Source organism: Arvicanthis niloticus, chromosome 16 (assembly GCF_011762505.2).
Source record: "Arvicanthis niloticus isolate mArvNil1 chromosome 16, mArvNil1.pat.X, whole genome shotgun sequence".
NCBI lineage: Eukaryota > Metazoa > Chordata > Mammalia > Rodentia > Muridae > Arvicanthis > Arvicanthis niloticus.
In genome coordinates this window covers 61,169,177-61,185,970 of record NC_047673.1, presented here as the reverse complement: position 1 = coordinate 61,185,970, position 16,794 = coordinate 61,169,177, and the positions used below count along the sequence as shown (strand labels likewise).

The window sequence follows — 16,794 nt, the reverse complement described above, 5'->3', positions numbered from 1 at the left end:
ACAAAGCCCTCAATCCCTTGCACCATGAGTGGTGGCACAGACCCATTATCCCAGCACTCAGGAGGCTGAGGCTGGAGGATCAACTCAAGGTTATCTTCAGCTACACGTGCAATTTGAAGCTAGCCTAGATTACATGAGACCCTTGTCTCAACAAACCCTAAAAGGTGTGCGTGTGGGGTGTGTGTGTTTGTGTGTGTGTGTCACCCTGGCTTCCACAAGGTTGACAAGGTCACAGTTAAGTGCCAAATTCAAAACAAGCTAGAGAACTGCAGCCATTCTCCCCACAGAAGAGGAGGGGGTCAGCAGCTGCCTAGCTAAGAAAAAGGCCTAGAGCAATGTTGGACCCAAAAAGGAGGAACCGGAGACCACAAATGGGAAGAACAGAAACATCTGGAAAGTCCTGGGCATGATGAGAAGAGCTGCTTTCAGAATATGCTCACCACTAAGGTCAAACACATGGCCTGTAGCATGGCAGCCCCTGCCACTTCTGTGAGGTCCTGATGGCAGTTAGTGAGGACTTGTGTGGCTGAAGACTGGATGGTGGGTATCCTCCTGTCCCTTCCCCAGTGCCCTGTGTTCCCTGTAGCAGGCTTCTGGGTGCCAGCAGCACTCTGCCTCAGTGCTGGCATTTGAACTGTCCACAGACTTCAAAGTCTTCCCAGGATTGGAAGCCACTGGGAACACCCTAGCTACCAACTACCTCTTGTCCTGGGAAGAGGAAATGGAAGTGGGGTTCCAAGATTTCCCCCTAAAGCTGGCTAATGACAACAGACCAGATCCGGAGGATGTGTTGGGAGTTGGTCTTGTGCACTGTGTATGCAGATGCTGACTTCCTGGCTGACATCTGTTTATAGTCTAGACTGTGGTGTGGTCAAGCATCTCAGTCTCAGTGTTACATAAAAGTTGTTTTCCATCACCTCTGACTGGTCAATAAATAGCTGATTTAGCTTATGACTAGGCAGAGGATAGGAAGGCTGAACTTCTGATGTTATTAGTAAGGGTCCCAGGTAGAGAAAATTAAGGACCAGAGGGTCCAGGAGTTGTGAAGGTCATCAAGGGATTCAACACGAGGTCTCGATGAGAAAGCAGACATGAGGACACATTTGGACCAGAACAAGACAGGGCAAGACTCATTCTTGAAGGTAAAGGACCACATGACTGGGAAGTAGACAGCTTAGATGTCTACTTAGATTTGCGGAATAGATGAATAGATAATCTATTAAGTCACAGTACTTAAAGCGTGTTAATAAACTTAATAGGTCTTTGTGTCAATTATTTGGGAGCTAGAACAGGAAAAGATAAGGCTATCGTTCTTAAATTACAGCCTACACCCAAGGACACCACAGCATCCCAGGTTCCCTAAGGCCCCTGACTTACCCTTGCTCCACTGGTAGGCAAAAGCAGGATCAAGTGTCTGCACAGCTGTCTCCTTCACGACTCTGGTCACACCTCTGCCCCATTCTGTCCTTGATAGAGGTTGTCTGGCAACAATATCTGTCTGTCCACTGGAAGAAAACTTTGACAAAGTGTCCAGAGTCCTGTCAAGTGACTCCTTCAAGGCCAAGGAACCAGAGAACTGCTCAAAATCCTCTGAGTAAGCTGGGCTCGCCGTGAGTGCAGTGGGTGTCCCCACGGAGCATGCACTGGACATACTGTGAGACTGGGCAGCTGCTGAGGAGCTGGCACCCGGGTGCTCTGAGACCTCACTCTCAGTGGTGAGATCCTCTTCACCCTCAGCCACAGTGGTCACACCCTGAAACACAGAACTCTTGGGCCACGTAGCCCTCTGCGCTGCCGGTCGAGTAGGTGACATGGGTGGAGAGCTTCTGCCTGAAATCCCTTCAGAATCTTCCTCCTAAAAGGAACAAGGGCGACAGAGCTGAAGGAGACTCTGGAGAGCTGAACAGTGCCTCCTTCAGCCAGTCACAGCAGCAGACACCTGTGACCCCAGCATTTTAGACTAGCCTGGGCTACACAGCAAGACCCTCTCTCAGAAACACAGGAAGTAATCCATGCAGAGCAGTATGCACCTGTAATCCCAGCACTTTGGAGGCAGGGCAGAAGGATCAGGAATTCAAGGCTAGCCTCAGCTACATACTGATTTGGAGGCCAGCCTGGGCTATGTGAGACCCTTTCTCAGAAAACCAAAAGTAAAAAGAAAGACAGCCAAGGTGTATCATACTTGTAATCACTTGGAATGCAGAGGCCAGATGACTGTCTAGTCTCAGGCCTGGCCAGGCTATAGATTAAGACCCTGTCCCCCTAATCTTCAAAAGAAAATAATTAAAACTATCCTATTTGTGGGCTGAAAAGATGGCTCAGAAGGTAAAGGCACTCACTGCCAAGTCCAACAACCTGGATCTCCTGGACTCACATACAGATGAAGACTCCTACAGCTATGCTTTGACCCGACTCACACATGCACAAGAGTACACACACACACACACACACACACACACACACACACAATGAAAAATTCTTGTGTGTATGAAATGAGACAGCTCAGTTGTTGAGAGTACTGTCTGCTGTTACAGAGGACCGGGATTCAACTGCCAGCACCTGTGTGGCAGCTCACACCTGTCTGTGACTCCAGTTCCCAGGGATCCAACACCTTACAAAGACAAACATGCAGGCAAAACACAGATAAGATATACAGAAGATAAATCAATCTAAAAATCAGAAAAAGTGTAAAAAGTCAAACAGATGAAAAGCTTGTGAAGTCCACTTTCATTTAAAGACAACAAGAGTCTGGAGAGCAGCTCTTAGGCCAGTGCTGCCAGCACCGCAGGAGGTGGCTCAAAAGTGTCTGAAATCCAACTCCAGGAGATCTCATGCCCTCTTCTGGCCTTTGTGGGCACTGCACTCACATACATGCATGTACCTCCAGAAATATATAATTAAAAAAATATAAAAATACTCTATTTGTGCAAACAGGGAAACTCCATGCTGTCAGGGAGGTGTGCAGCTGGAGACGAAGCCCAGGGCCTTGTACATGCTTAGCACATGCTGTCCCACTCTGCTGGAGACGAAGCCCAGGGCCTTGTACATGCTTAGCACATGCTGTCCCACTCTGCTGGGGACGAAGCCCAGGGCCTTGTACATGCTTAGCACATGCTGTCCCACTCTGCTGGGGACGAAGCCCAGGGCCTTGTACATGCTTAGCACATGCTGTCCCATTCTGCTGAAGCACTTTACACAAGGTTTCTTCTTCTGTAGGCTGAAGAAAAGGACAGAACTCATTCTGTAGACCAGGCTAGCCTAGAGTTATGTACATTGGTATGGCCTCAAACTCAAAGCACTCCTACTGTGGTAGCTTCCCAAGTGTAGGAATTACAGGTATAAGCTAGCACATCTGACTAGTTTTTGGGTTTCTTTTTAGACAGTGTGCTGATCTGAATAAGAATGGCCCCATAGGCTCAGATATTTGAAATCTCACCAGGGAGTGGCACTATTTGAAAGAACTGTACAGATTAAGACCTTAGTGGCCTTTGCTGGGAGGAGGTGTGTCACTGGGAGTGGCCAGAGTCTCTGTTTCTGCCTAAGGATGTGGAGGTAGCTCCTGCATGCTGACTGCTTCCTGCCATGATAATAATGTAAGCAAACCTGAAACTGTAAACAAGTCCCCATTAACTGTTTTACTTTATAAGAGTTGTTATAAGAAGAGGCAGGTGGATCTCTGAGTCTGAGGCCAGCCAGCCAGGTCTACAGACAGAGTTGCAGGACAGCCAGGGCTAGAAGAAGAAGAAGAAAAAAAAAAACCCTGTCTCAAAAGACAAACAAACAAAAAGTTACCACAATGACTGTGTCACCTCATAGCCATAGAACTGTGACTAAAACAGACCTAAGACAGACATATACATCTCACACTGGCTTTAAGCTGGAATGTGCAGGAGCTCAACTTGATGGGAGTGAAAATCCTCACAGAAACCCTTGGGTATGTCTACAATGGGAAGACCACTGCTGCATGTGGTACCATCCTATGATGTAGAGTACGATCCTATGAGTAGAGTCTCAGGCTGATTTAAAAGCAGAAGGGGAACTGAGCACCTGATTATAGACATACTGTGACCAGCTGCCTCCTGCTCCTGCCGTTAGGCCTCAACCCTCCCTTAAAACCCCAAGCTGCTGCTATTTGATGTCTATCACAGACACAAGACCAGGAACTAAGACACTATAGAACCAAAGATGGACTTGAACTTCTGATCCCCCTACCTCTACTTCCACAGTCTGAACCCACCATGCACAGCTGGATGCTATTGTAGAGTGAAAAATTATAAGACCATTTTATGAAATATATGTAGACTTTTTCTTTGCCCTTAGACCTGAGCAGAAAAAGTGCAGGTTCCAGAACACAGAACTGAAAATAAGATTTCAGGCCTTCACTGCCCTGGGACACATTCCGGGTGGAGGATATTATCCCTGAATCAGAGGACACTTGCTAGATTAACATTCCTCAACCCTCAGGGAAGAAAAATAGTTAATCTGAAATAGTTGGTAATGACAGGGCGGGGCACAGTGACGTGGTAAAGCTACATTCTTGAGAGGAATGAGTGTGCAGAATGATTTTCACATGACTCTGGATCATTTGGGCTGGATTCCTCTGGAATGTTCCACTGTTCTTGGTTACCCCTCCCTCCCTTGGTCTTCCCAGTGTTATGTTCAAAATTTGTAAAACAACCAATCATGTGTAACCGCGCGAAAATGCCTTCTGTTCCCCACTCAATGCTATAAAAAACAAAAACAAAACAAAACAAAAAAACCCTCAGCTTGTGGGCCTTTTGTCAAAATTCTGTTCCTGTGTGGACGAGCAGTTTTGACCAACCGTTGACTAGCCAACTCTCCCCAATAAACCTCTGCTGATTGCATCCAGGTATGGTTTCCTGTGATTTTTGGGTGGTCGTGATTTCCTGAGACTTGAGGAAGGGTCTCCCAAGTTTGGGGGTCTTCACTATAAACTTTAAAGGTGTACCCCTGTATGCCACTAAACACTCATCTGACAGGGTAGACACTCATAGGAACAGAGGGATGTGTGTGCCTGGGGACTGCAGCCTGCTCAGCCTTGGCTGTCCAAGCTACCATAAGAAGGGGCTCTGGACAGGCACTGTGCCCACACCTATAATCCCAGCACTTGGGAAGCAGGGGCAGGCAAGATTCCTGTGAGCTTGAAGCTCATCTACAGAGTGAACTCCAGGACAGTCTGGGCCACACAGAGAGACCCTGTTACTGAGAGGGTTGGGGTGCAGCCCTGTTACTGAGAGGGTTGGGGTGCAGTCCTGATCACTTCCTTTTTGGTTTGATTGTTTGTTGGTTGGTTGTTTTTTGGTTTTTTTGAAAAAGATTTATTTCTGTGCAGCCCTGGCTCTCATGGAATTCACTGTGTAGATCAAGCTGGCCTTGAACTCACAGAGATCCTCCTGCCTCTGCCTTTTGAGTGCTGGAATTAATAGAGTGCCCACCAGACCTGGCACTATCACTTTGTTTAGAAACATTTTTATTACATTTATTTGGTATATATGCACATGCAAGCACATGTGTGTTATTTAGTGTATATGTGTACGCACACGCAAGTGCATGTGTTGCATTTTGGTCTTTTGTTATGAGTTGTAATGCTAAGTACGGAACCTGGTTTCCCCAGAGTCCACACACAGACCCAAGAAGTAACAACTGTGATCTTGCCTTCAAGTTATTTTCTGATTGGTAAATAAAAATGCCTACAGCCTATAGCTGGGCAAAATTGAGATAGGCGGGGCTTGGTGTTCCCAGCATTGAGGTCAGAGGAGACCTCAATGAGGATGAAGAGAAGAAAGTGAATGAGGAGGAGGAAGACACCGTGGGTTAGGAGTCAAGAAAGCATGAATCTGAGAGCTGGCCAACTGGAGTTAAGAGCAGCCTAGATGAAACACAGTAATAACTCGGGGTTATCAATAGGAAATAAATTTTAATAACGTAAAGGGTAGATATCTGCCAAGCGCTAGTGCTGGTTAAGGCTAGTTATAAATATAAAGGTTGTAAATGTCTTTTATCTGGGAACTAAATGGTCAAGGGTGGTATAGAAACCCCAGATTGGGATTAAAAATTTCTATAACACATGTGTTATTTAGTATGTGTGTAAATGTGAGCACATTTGTGTTATATAGTGTATACACATACAAATGAGAGTATGTGTTATGCTATGTGTGCACATGTGAGAGCATGCATGCTGTACAGTGTGTGAGCACATGCAAACACGTATGACAGTCAGAGGACAAAGCCACGAGTCTTCTCTCCTTCCCTTTCTGTTCCCCATCTGATGTGTCTTCCCTTAGTGGGACTTATGAACTGCACTCAGGTGGACAGGCTTGAAGGCAAACACCATTACCTGCTAAGTATCTTAACAGCCTTGTGGGGTCCCTTCTGGACCAAGTGTCTCTTTTCCTGTCCTTACCAGCAGCTGTGACATTCTTGACATTCTTTGGATTGATGACAACTGCAGGACACTGAGCAGTCTCCTGCTTTCACCCTATAGATGCTGGTCCCCGGGATCTCACCAACAGGTCCCCAAATGTTGCCAATATCCCTGGGGGACCAGACTGCTGCTGCTAAGCCTAAACAGAACACGAGAGCTGCAACTTTCTACACTTTTAGTGACTCATGGGGAGTGGTGCTCAGAGGCAGGTCACTTGTCCAACACAGGCCAGACCCTGGGTCTGTCCCCAACACTGCACAGAAAGTAAAGAAGGGCTGGTAAGATAGCTCAGATGATAAAGGGACCTGACTGCCTGAGTATCATCCTAGGACTCACAGGAGATAAAGGAAGCTTCCTCCTCTGACACCAAGTGTGGGTGTGGTGCACAAGCATGCACTTGTGAGTACAAGCTCATCACACACCCAAAATGAGTAAATATGTGGGGAACAGACAGATCCCTGTAAGTTTGCAGCCAGTCTGATGGGTAGAGTGAGTTCTGACTGGTCTGGACTCCATAGTGAGACCCAATCTTTAATCAAAAACCAAGGTAAATTAACACAATAAAAAGGACTCCATCAATACTTACTTTCTGTTCCCCATCTGATTTGTCTCCATCAGCCAGAACCAGATCATCAATGGACAAAATATTAATTCTAAAATCTGTAATTAAAAAATAAGTGCACTGTGGGTGAGGTAGCTCAGTGGGTAAGGGTACTTGCAGCCAAGCCTGCCAGCCCTCATTTAACCCCTGGGTCCACATGGGGTGAAAGGCGAAAGCCAACTTGCTAGTAGTCCTTAACTCCCCATGGGCACTATGGACATGGGCTCCCCTCACACACATATCCAATAAAGAAAAGAAGCCAGATGGCTTGGTGGTTAAGAACACTGGCTGCTTTTCCAGAAGTCTTAAATTCAATTCCCAGTACCCACATGGTGGCTCAAAACTGACTATGATAAGATCTGGTGTGCAGATATATATGCAGACAAAGTACACATATACATTAAGATATATAAATAAATCGTTTTAAAAATAAAAGAAAGAAAAGAAAAAGAAGCCAGGCATGATGGTACACGCCTTTAACTATAGCATTCAAGAAACAGAGGCAGATGGATCTCTGTGAGTTCAAGACCAGCCTGTTCTACAGAGCAAGTTCCAGGACAATCAGAGCTACACAGAAAAAGAAAATTGTCTCAAAAAACAAACAAACAAACAAAAAAGACTATCAAAGAACAACACTACAAAGTTAGTGCAGGGAAAGGAAGACTACTGCCATCTATTAAAATGTCAGTTCTGGCTGGGCAGTGGTGGCTCACGCCTTTAATCCCAGCACTTGAGAGGCAGAGGCAGGCGGATTTCCGAGTTCGAGGCCAGCCTGGTCTACAGAGTGAGTTCCAGGTTAGCCAGGGCTACACAGAGAAACCCTGTCTCAAAAAAAAAAAAAAAAAAAGTCAGTTCTGTCCCTCAAGGCCACTCAACATAACTATCTCCTGCCCTTCCTCAGGCCACCCAGTGACAGTGCAGCAAGACACTCCCACCATGCAGACCACAGCGGTCCAGAACCCTCTGCCACGTCAGCCTCTGTTCTCTGAAGTACCCAGTTTGGAAGTAGTTCCTAGGTAGTAACTTGCCTAACATGCAAGAGGCCGAGTTCAGTCCTCAGCAGTGCCAAATAAACTACTTAAATAACTCATGCTGTGGACTGTTTCAGGTGCAGGGTCACATATAACCCACGTGGACAACAAACTTGGTCAGATGACAACCCTGAAGGCCTGGTCCTCCTGCCTCTACCTTCCTGTGTCAGGATGACAAACAGGCACTAGCACACCCAGCAATACCTGTGCCCTTTCAGACTACTTTCTTTTTTTACATTTATTTATTTATTTGTCTGCAGGTACACAAGTGCACCACATGTGTCTGGAGGGCATCAGGTCCCTAGGAACTGCAGTTACAGGCAGTTGTGAACTGCCACAAGAGTGCTGGGAACTGAACCTGGGTCTTCTGCAAGAGCTGAGCTGTGTCTCTGGCCAGTCCTAGGTTTTTGAGTGTGTTTCCCGTTCTCTGACCATGGCATACGTGGCTATGTGAGAAGAACTGGCTCAGAGCCAGGGCTGGCAGTCCATGTCTGTCTTCTCAACACTCGAGAAAGAAAGGAATGTATCTTGTATAAGCCTTGGTATCTGCTGGCAGCTCACCTCTGACTGCCGCAGTGTGACAGAACTCATCACCCGTTACCCACTGCCCTGGGACAGCAGACTGGATACACTGAAGGTAGCCTCCCCTTCCCCATAAGGTGATGGGTTACCATGGAGGCTGTCATCAGCAGCTTCTGAGACTGGCTCCTCAAAAGACTCCGCCTCTATCCTACGGGGGGAGGAAGCCAGCCTGATGCACCCCATCTTTGCCGATGCTGATTTGGAGAAGTCATCGAGGAAGGCAGGTGAGGTGGTGGTGGAGACTGTGTCCCCAGCACTGCGAGTCTGGAGGGAGTGAGTTCTCAAACCAATGCTAGTCGACTGTACCGGCCGAGAAGACTTTAAGCTGGACTGGTCCACACTAAGCAGAGACAGGACTCCTGGCTGATCTGGAGTCAGATCCTACTTTTGTGAAAAGAAAGGATGTGAAGTTACCAAACTTAAATACCGTAACTCTTACCATTCCACAGAGTCACTGATGGTGGGAGAGACCAGCTGGTGGGACAGCTGAGGGAGCAAAAGTGCTCGCCGTGACTCGGGACCTGAATACAACCCTGGGACACACACACACACACACACACACACACGCACGCACGCACGCACGCACGCACGCACGCACGCGCGCGCGCGCGCGCGTACACACGCACATGCAAATAAATAAAAGGAATAAGTGGAAAGGAAGAAAGAAAGAAAACAGGCAGTGGTGGCGCACGCCTTTAATCCCAGCACTGGGGAGGCAGAGGCAGGAGGATCTCTGAGTTCAAGCCCAGCCTGGTCTACAGAGTGAGTTTAAGAACAGCCAGGGCTACACAGAGAAACCCTGTCTCGAAAAAAAAAAAAATAGTATACAGGATTTGGGTGTGGAAAAGTGGCTCAGCAGTTAAGAGTGCTTGCTGGTCTTGCAGAGGACCATGTTCAATTCCCAGCATCCACAAGTTGCCTCAAAACCATCTGCAACTTCAGTCCCAGGGGATTGGATGTCTTCTTCTGACCTCCATAGGTACTAGGCCACATGTGGTGCACATAGGCAAACGATCTATCCATAAAATATATTTTTTTTAACTTTATATATGTGATGAGTTCACTGTCGCTGTCTTCAGGCACACCAGAAGAGGGCATCAGATTCCATTACAGATGGTTGTGAGCCACCATGTGGTTTCTGGGAATTGAACTCAGGGCCTCTGGAAGAACAGCCAGTACTCTTAACCGCTGAGCCATCTCTCCAGCCCATAAAATATTTTTTTTAATTAAAAAAAATTGGGCTGGAGAGATGGCTCAGCGGTTAAGAACACTGGCTGCTCTTCCAGAGGATTCAGGTTCAAATCCCAGAACCCAGAATGACAGCTCACAACTGTCTGTGACTCCAACTCCAGGGAATCTGACACCCTAACATATACATACATACAGGTAAAACACAGATACACATAGAATAAAAATAAATAAATCATTAAAAACCCCTCAGGTTCTGTGGATGCTGAAAGGAGGGTACTCCTGGACTCCTGGAGGCTCCCCAAGCATCCAAGGCCAAGAATGTCTGTAGACTTGGATATAGGCAAGTACAGGTTAGTGTCCAGCATGGTAGCAAATGCCTTTAATCCAGCACTCAGGAGGCAGAGACAGGTAGGTCTTGTGAGTTCAAGGCATGGTCTATACAGGGAATTCTAGGGTAGCCAGAGCTACACAGAGAACCTGACTCAAACAAACAAGCAAAACAAACACCAAGCACAGGTTAAATGGATTATGTGTGAGCAAAGGAAGGGAGACTGTCTCCAGAGTTACCATGGATAGTTTCTCTCCTGGTGCAGATTCCTCCCCTAGCCAGGGGACAAGCATAGGCATAGCCAAGGAGGAGGGCAACTATTACTGCCCCCAACATTGGCCCCATCTAGAGGCAGCTCCACAGAGCTCATGGTGGGGAGGGTGGTAAGGAAAACAGATGGTGGACTTATGAAAGAGCCCCAGAAAGAGCCAGCAGGTGACAAAGCAATGGCTAGACCTTCCTGAGCTGCAGCACACCTTGCAAACAGTTTGCTAAGTGTCTTCCTGAGTGACAAGAATCTGCAACCACTGGACACTCACTTAGAACAGATGCCAGGGTCTTCCAAAGCGCCTCACCAGTGATGTTTGTGGTTGTGCTTCTTCTGCTGTCCTCTCCAAATACAGAGAACATGACACTAACACATTTGTGTTCTCTTCATTCAGAGACAAGCATGAGACACGTGGGAGAGCACCAGAAAGGGGGACAGAACCTGTCCACACAGGGCACAACCCAGTGCAGCTGTGAGCCCTAGGAGACATGGCTGGCAGGTGACTGAGGAAACATTCTGTGACAGCCTGAGCCTGCTGCACATGAGGCAGAGGGAATGACGACCTTTCGAGAGTGGAAGGAAGACTCCCAGGAGCACTAAGGATGTGGAAATTCCCAGGCTGGGGCAGGTGACCTCCCAAAAACAACTGCCATGGCGATTAGTGACACTGCAAGCCTGGATGGTGAGGCTGTACTGCTCAAGATGTCAAAGGCTTTGGTTGCAGGACTTGGAAAAATACCCTAGGACTGAGCCAGAAGAGTGCCTGCCCAGACGCACGCCTCCAATCCCAGTGCTCGGAAGGCGGAGGCAGGCAGGCAATTATCAGAGGTTGAGGCCAGCCAGGTCAATCCTGCTAATTCCAGGACAGCCAGGGCTTCACAGAGAAACCCTGTCCTCGTGGGGGGTGGGGGTGGGAGCAGTGTTGGCTATCAAGACAGGGGCAAAAGTGGTCAGAGATAGAAACAACTTCCCAACTGGACTTAAGGCCGCTCCACAGGGGACACTCACTGTTACTACCTTGAACCTACAAAATCTGTAGGTTAGAAGAGTCAGGCTAGTATTGGGGAAGTATCCATTCCCTAATTGGTTCTTGTTATTTTGTCTTTTTTCTTTTTTCTTTTTTCAGAGCTGAGGCCTGAACTCAGGGCCTTGCAAGCAAGCGCTCTACAACTGAGCTAAATCCCCAACCCCCCCCCCCCCCCAATTGGTTCTTGATTGTGTCAATAAAGACGGCCGAAGCCAATCGCTGGGTGAAGGGGAAAAGGTAGGATTCCTGGGTCCCAGGAGGAAGAGAAGCGGATGAGAGGGAGGAAGCAAAGCAGGCAGTGGAGCGGAGGGAGCGGAGGGAGCGGAGGGAGCGGAGGGAGCGGAGGGAGCGGAGGGAGCGGAGGGAGCGGAGGGAGCGGAGGGAGCGGAGGGAGCGGAGGGAGCGGAGGGAGCGGAGGGAGCGGAGGGAGCGGAGGGAGCGGAGGGAGCGGAGGGAGCGGCAGATATGTGGGTCTCAGGGGCACTAAGAGTTTGTAGCCTCCCCCGTGGGCAGAGGCCAGGGAGGATAGAGCAAGATATTCTTTGCCCAGCCATTGAGTTATCTGGCTAGTTTTAAAATATTAAGGCTGTCTGGTGTTTTCCATCCACGGCAACTAAGGTGGGCAGGAGAAGGGCACAGCCGTGGGGTCGTAGGTGCTGGGTGGGGCTCGCTGTGAGAGGTGAGAGAGCTCGGAATGAGCTCTTAACTAAGAAGAGCAAGCGTGGTACTAACATTTCACGCCACAGGCCAGGAGAAAAGGAGAGCTGTGGTTCTAATAAATGATAGGGCCAAATGGCCAAAGTGCTGCCTGGCGTTTGTATTTATGATCACAAGCTGTCACCAGTGCTGGGTAGGCTCAGGCCATCAGTGTCTGTCAGCCATTTTTACTCCTGTAAGTAAGCCCAATAAACTGACTGGTTCTCCAAGTTGGTCTTAGGTCCTGTTGTGCTTTCATTTGTCACTGGCTCCCTGTGTGAGGCAAGGAGATGTCTGTTCACATCTCCCTGGCAAAGGTGTCACACAGCAACAGCTTGTTCCCACAGCTTGCACTCAGCCAGCTTCCTCACACAACCCAAGCCCACACAGGTATCACCAGTTCACAGTGGGCTAAGCCTCCTACAACAGTAAACAATCAAGACAATTCCTCTAATGTGGGCTGTCCTTCAATTGAGGCCTCAAACTAAACTAGACAAAGCATTTGTAGCTCTTTCTTGAAGGGGACCTGAGTTTGGCCCCAGCACCCATATCAGGCGTCTCACAACCCCCTCTAACTCTAGCTCCAGGGGATCGATGCCCTCTTCCATCTTTGCAGGCACCTGTGCATATGTGAGGTATACACACACAGACATTTATGTACAGAAGTGGGGGAGGGTCTGCTATGGTACAAACAAAGCCTTGGGCTCTGTTCCCAGAATCACCAACAAACAAACAAACAACAAAAAGGTAAAACTTGAACCAACAAAAGACTGTTACCAAGGGCTCCTTTCCAAGGCTGCTCCTGCTGACTCTGGTGACAGGGAGCTCCTGGTTTCTCTTTGTTTCTTTTTCTCTAGAAGATTCCATCAAGCTTCCAAGCAACACTTTCATCTCCTCCTCATCACTGTCAGAAGCATCACACTTTCTGGCGGCCTCTTTCTGTGTGGGCAGCGGACCTTGCTTCCCTGTCCCCACTGCCAGCCCTGGGGACCTAGCTTCAGTGGGCGGCTCCTTCTTCTTCAGAAACCTGCTACCATTTCCACTCTGTCCATCACTCTTTGCCACAGATGTTTTGCACACTTGTTTCTGAAAAGTTCTATGTGGATACTGAGAAGAAACAGAAGTTGCATCTGTCCTCTTAGGAAGACTCTGCTTGCTGGCCGTGGAGTCAGACTCCGTGTCAGACCAAGCTGTGGGCACCTGCTTCCGATTCAGGATCTTGGTTTCAATCTGGGCCAGTTTCTTAAGGGCCTCACTGGCTCTGGTCTTGGAGGAGATGGTGGGGGGCCTCGAGCCCAGCCTCGCCCCCCTCCTTGTCATGGCCTCCTCTTTGGGCATCAAATATTTCTCATCCATCATTTGGTTTTTCTTTAGGATTCTGCTCTGCCCAGGTGCCACTTGGCCAAGACTTCGGGCTTGTAAGTTTCTGAGCTCTTCCATCCTTGAGCTATCTAAGAACATATCCCTGAAGTCAAAAACACCATGTCGAGGGCCAAAGGGCCTTCTTGTGGAAGCCATTCTAGGAAAACAAAGATTGTGTTTTCAGCCTTTAAAACTATTTCATTTTATTTATTTACTTTTTTGTTTTGTTTATTTATTTATTTATTTTTAAGATAATGTTTCCCGGTATAGCTCTGGTTTTCCTGGAAGCTCCCTAAACCAGGCCTGCTCCCAAGTACTGGGATCAAAGGTGTATGCCACCACCACCCAGATAAAAGTCTTTCTTTTAGTAAGCTGTAGGGCATGTGGGACTGTGCTGTCAGACAGGCACAAGAACTGGTAAGGCTGAGTGAGCTCAAAACCTGGGAATCTCAGGGATTTGAGAACAGGAGTCCAACTGATTCTATCTCTGTACCTGCTCTGGAACTTGTAACCAGGATACCCAATGAAGAGGACCATGGGTACTCATTTCCAAATCACAGCACCTGCAGTCCTCCTCCATGCTAATGAGGTATCTAGGTTCCCTTCCTGGGTCTTCTCCCTCCCTTCCCCTCAAGAGGTATATAATCCTTGATTCAACTGAATAAAGTGCATGCACTAACATTCATCTCCAGTAAAGCAATATGAACAAACAAGGATTGTCTCAGAGCTGCTTCACTAAACATCACCATGGGGAAGGCCTTAGCCTACAAGAACCCCTCCTAAGACTCTGAAGAAGGCTTTCCCTTCTTCAGACCTCAGGTACTCAGCACTCACTCCCAATCAGACCAGATCCCACTAGTCCCAGGCTCTACCTTCCCTTTTCTTCCTGGTGTGCAGATGCCCTGCGGGGGGAAAGGTGTACTGAGTACCCATTCCTGACTTGTCCTGGCAGTACACCTGCTACCCAGAGAGGAGACAGGAAACTACTACGTTTGTCTCAGATCCTGCTTTCCCTCTCTGGTCTAGTGTAGCAGTGTCTGAGACCCTGAAGGGAAACAGACTTCCCTTTCCAGCCCTTGCTCTGCCTCCCCCTAACCTCCTGCAGAAGCAGTATGACAGTCAGCTGGAAAGCCACATACTTTTAATCCCAGCATTCAGGAGGCAGGTGGATCTCTTATGGGTTCAAGACCAACCTGGGCAGTGGCTCTCCACTCATCTTTCCCCAGTGCTGCCCCCAAGGACCTAGCTTCAATGGTTAGCTCTTTTTTCTTAAAAAACCTGATACCTTTTCTATTTTGCCCATTGTTCTTTGCCAACCAGGGCTATGTAAGGAGATCCTGTTTTGAAAATGCTAAAAAATTAAAAAAAATAAAAATCCAGCATTCAGGAGGCAGAAACAGGTAGATTTCTGAGTTTGAGGCCAGTCTGGTCTACAGAGTGAGTTCTAGGCTAACCAAGTCTACATGGATAAACCCTGTCTTGAAAAACCAAAACAACAATGAAAAAGCCAAAACAAAAAACTCATGTGGATATGTGTGTATGGCTGAGTGCTTGTATGTGTACCTCATGCATGCAGGAGCATTCCCTCAGAGGTCAGAAGAGGTGTGGGAGCCTTTGAAACTAAAGTTACAGCCAGGTATGGGCCATCATGTGGGTGCTGGGAGTGAAAACCAGGTCCTCTGCAAGAGCAGCCAGTGCTCTGACTGTGGGGCCATCTCCACCTCCTCTTCTTCCTTTCTTTCCTTCTTTTCTTTTTTTGTTTTTATTTTGGGTTTGTTTTGTTTTTGTTTTTTTCCCGTTGGAGACAGGGTTTCTCTGTGTAGCCCTGACTGTCCTGGATCTCACTGTGCAGACCAGGCTGGCCTCAAACTTCCAGCTACTCTTTTTTTTTTTTTTTTTTAAGATTTTATTTTTATTTATTTTATGTGTATGAGTATACTGTCACTGTCTTCAGACACACCAAAGGAGGGCTTCCGATCCCATTAGGGATGGTTCTGAGCCACCATGTGGGTGCTGGGAATTGAACTCAGGAGCAGTCAGTGCTGTTTGCTAAGCCATCTCTCCGGCCCTTATTAAAAAAAATTTTTTAGCAAAATAAATAAATAAATAAATAAATAAATAAATAAATAAAATATTTTTAGCACTTGATGGAACTTCATTTATTGCACGTGTGCCTGTGTGTTCCCACAGGTGGAGGTCAGAGGCAAACAGATTTGGTTCTCGCCCTCCACCATGTGTGTTCCTGGAACTGAGCTCGCACCTTTTCCAAAGTGCCATCTCACAGGCACATCTCACATGTGGCACGGCTTCTTCTAAAAGTTGGTTAAGTTCCTCTCCTACATTCAAAAGCTCCCATATGGTAGAAAATCACACTGCCTGCTAGAGTTTGAACAAGGTTAGTCTCCACAAACAATAATAAAGGAAAGAAGAAGAAAAAAGAAAAAGATACAGGGCAATTGACCCGGAGTTACTATGTAAGACAGCAGCAGTTCCACTCAGATGGAGCCCAAGAGAAACGGAAATGCACGCAACGTTCATGGATCATTCACAACATACAAAACGGAAACAACCCTGATGCCTATGAACTACAGAGTGAACCAGGCAGAGGGTAGGATATCACTCAACTTTTAAAACAGAGGGGAAGGGAACTGGCTCAGCCCTTTCTCATGACTGAATTACCAGAATCCACATGGTGAAAGGAGAGAATTGATTCCTCTGACTACATGTAAATAAATAAATGTAAAAACCTACTATATATGCTTCTTTAAAAGTTTTATATATTCACGAACGTGGGGGTGCGTGACTGAAATCTCAGCACTTGGATATTGGTGCAGGAAGAGCAAGAGATGGCCAACCTCTACTACACAGGGAGCTCTAGGCCAGCCTGCGCTACCTGAGATGCAGTCTCAATCGACCAGCAAAACACAAAAATAAAGGCACTAAGTATTAACACACTGCTGACACTCAGTTTCCTCGCTTTTGTTAGCAAGTCCTAAGGGATCATGCTCCAGCGTTCTCCAGGTCCGGAAACTCAGGTGTGGGAATGCCGCCCCCTTTCCTGCAACCCCTCGTCGACCCAGTTGATCACTATGAGGTCACCTGAGTAGCTGCGTTGGTTTCTTCCCGCCAGGCTTCGGCCTCAAGGTATAGGCCCCAGTGTGCGGTTGCCCCAGGAGACCGCGCCAGAGACGCGAGAGACTACATTTCCCGTCGGCCATCGCGCTCCATCCACCAATGAACGCCTCAGGTCACAATCGCGGGGC

At 47.7% G+C, this 16,794-nt stretch overlaps 1 protein-coding gene across 1 annotated transcript in view; it reads right to left on the bottom strand.

Annotated features, from left to right (window-relative positions):
• C16H19orf44 (chromosome 16 C19orf44 homolog) overlaps positions 1-16,784 on the bottom strand; it is a 20,254-nt gene extending 3,470 nt beyond the window's left edge. The window contains exons 1-5 of the mRNA XM_034520089.2: positions 16,631-16,784; positions 12,947-13,688; positions 8,749-9,040; positions 7,032-7,105; positions 1,378-1,855 (exon numbers count right to left, since the gene is read on the bottom strand). Of these exons, the coding sequence (XP_034375980.1) occupies positions 1,378-1,855; positions 7,032-7,105; positions 8,749-9,040; positions 12,947-13,688; positions 16,631-16,749 (1,705 nt within the window). The 5' untranslated portion in view covers positions 16,750-16,784. The remainder of the gene's footprint in view (positions 1-1,377; positions 1,856-7,031; positions 7,106-8,748; positions 9,041-12,946; positions 13,689-16,630) is intronic.
• Between the last annotated feature and the right edge of the window lie 10 nt (positions 16,785-16,794).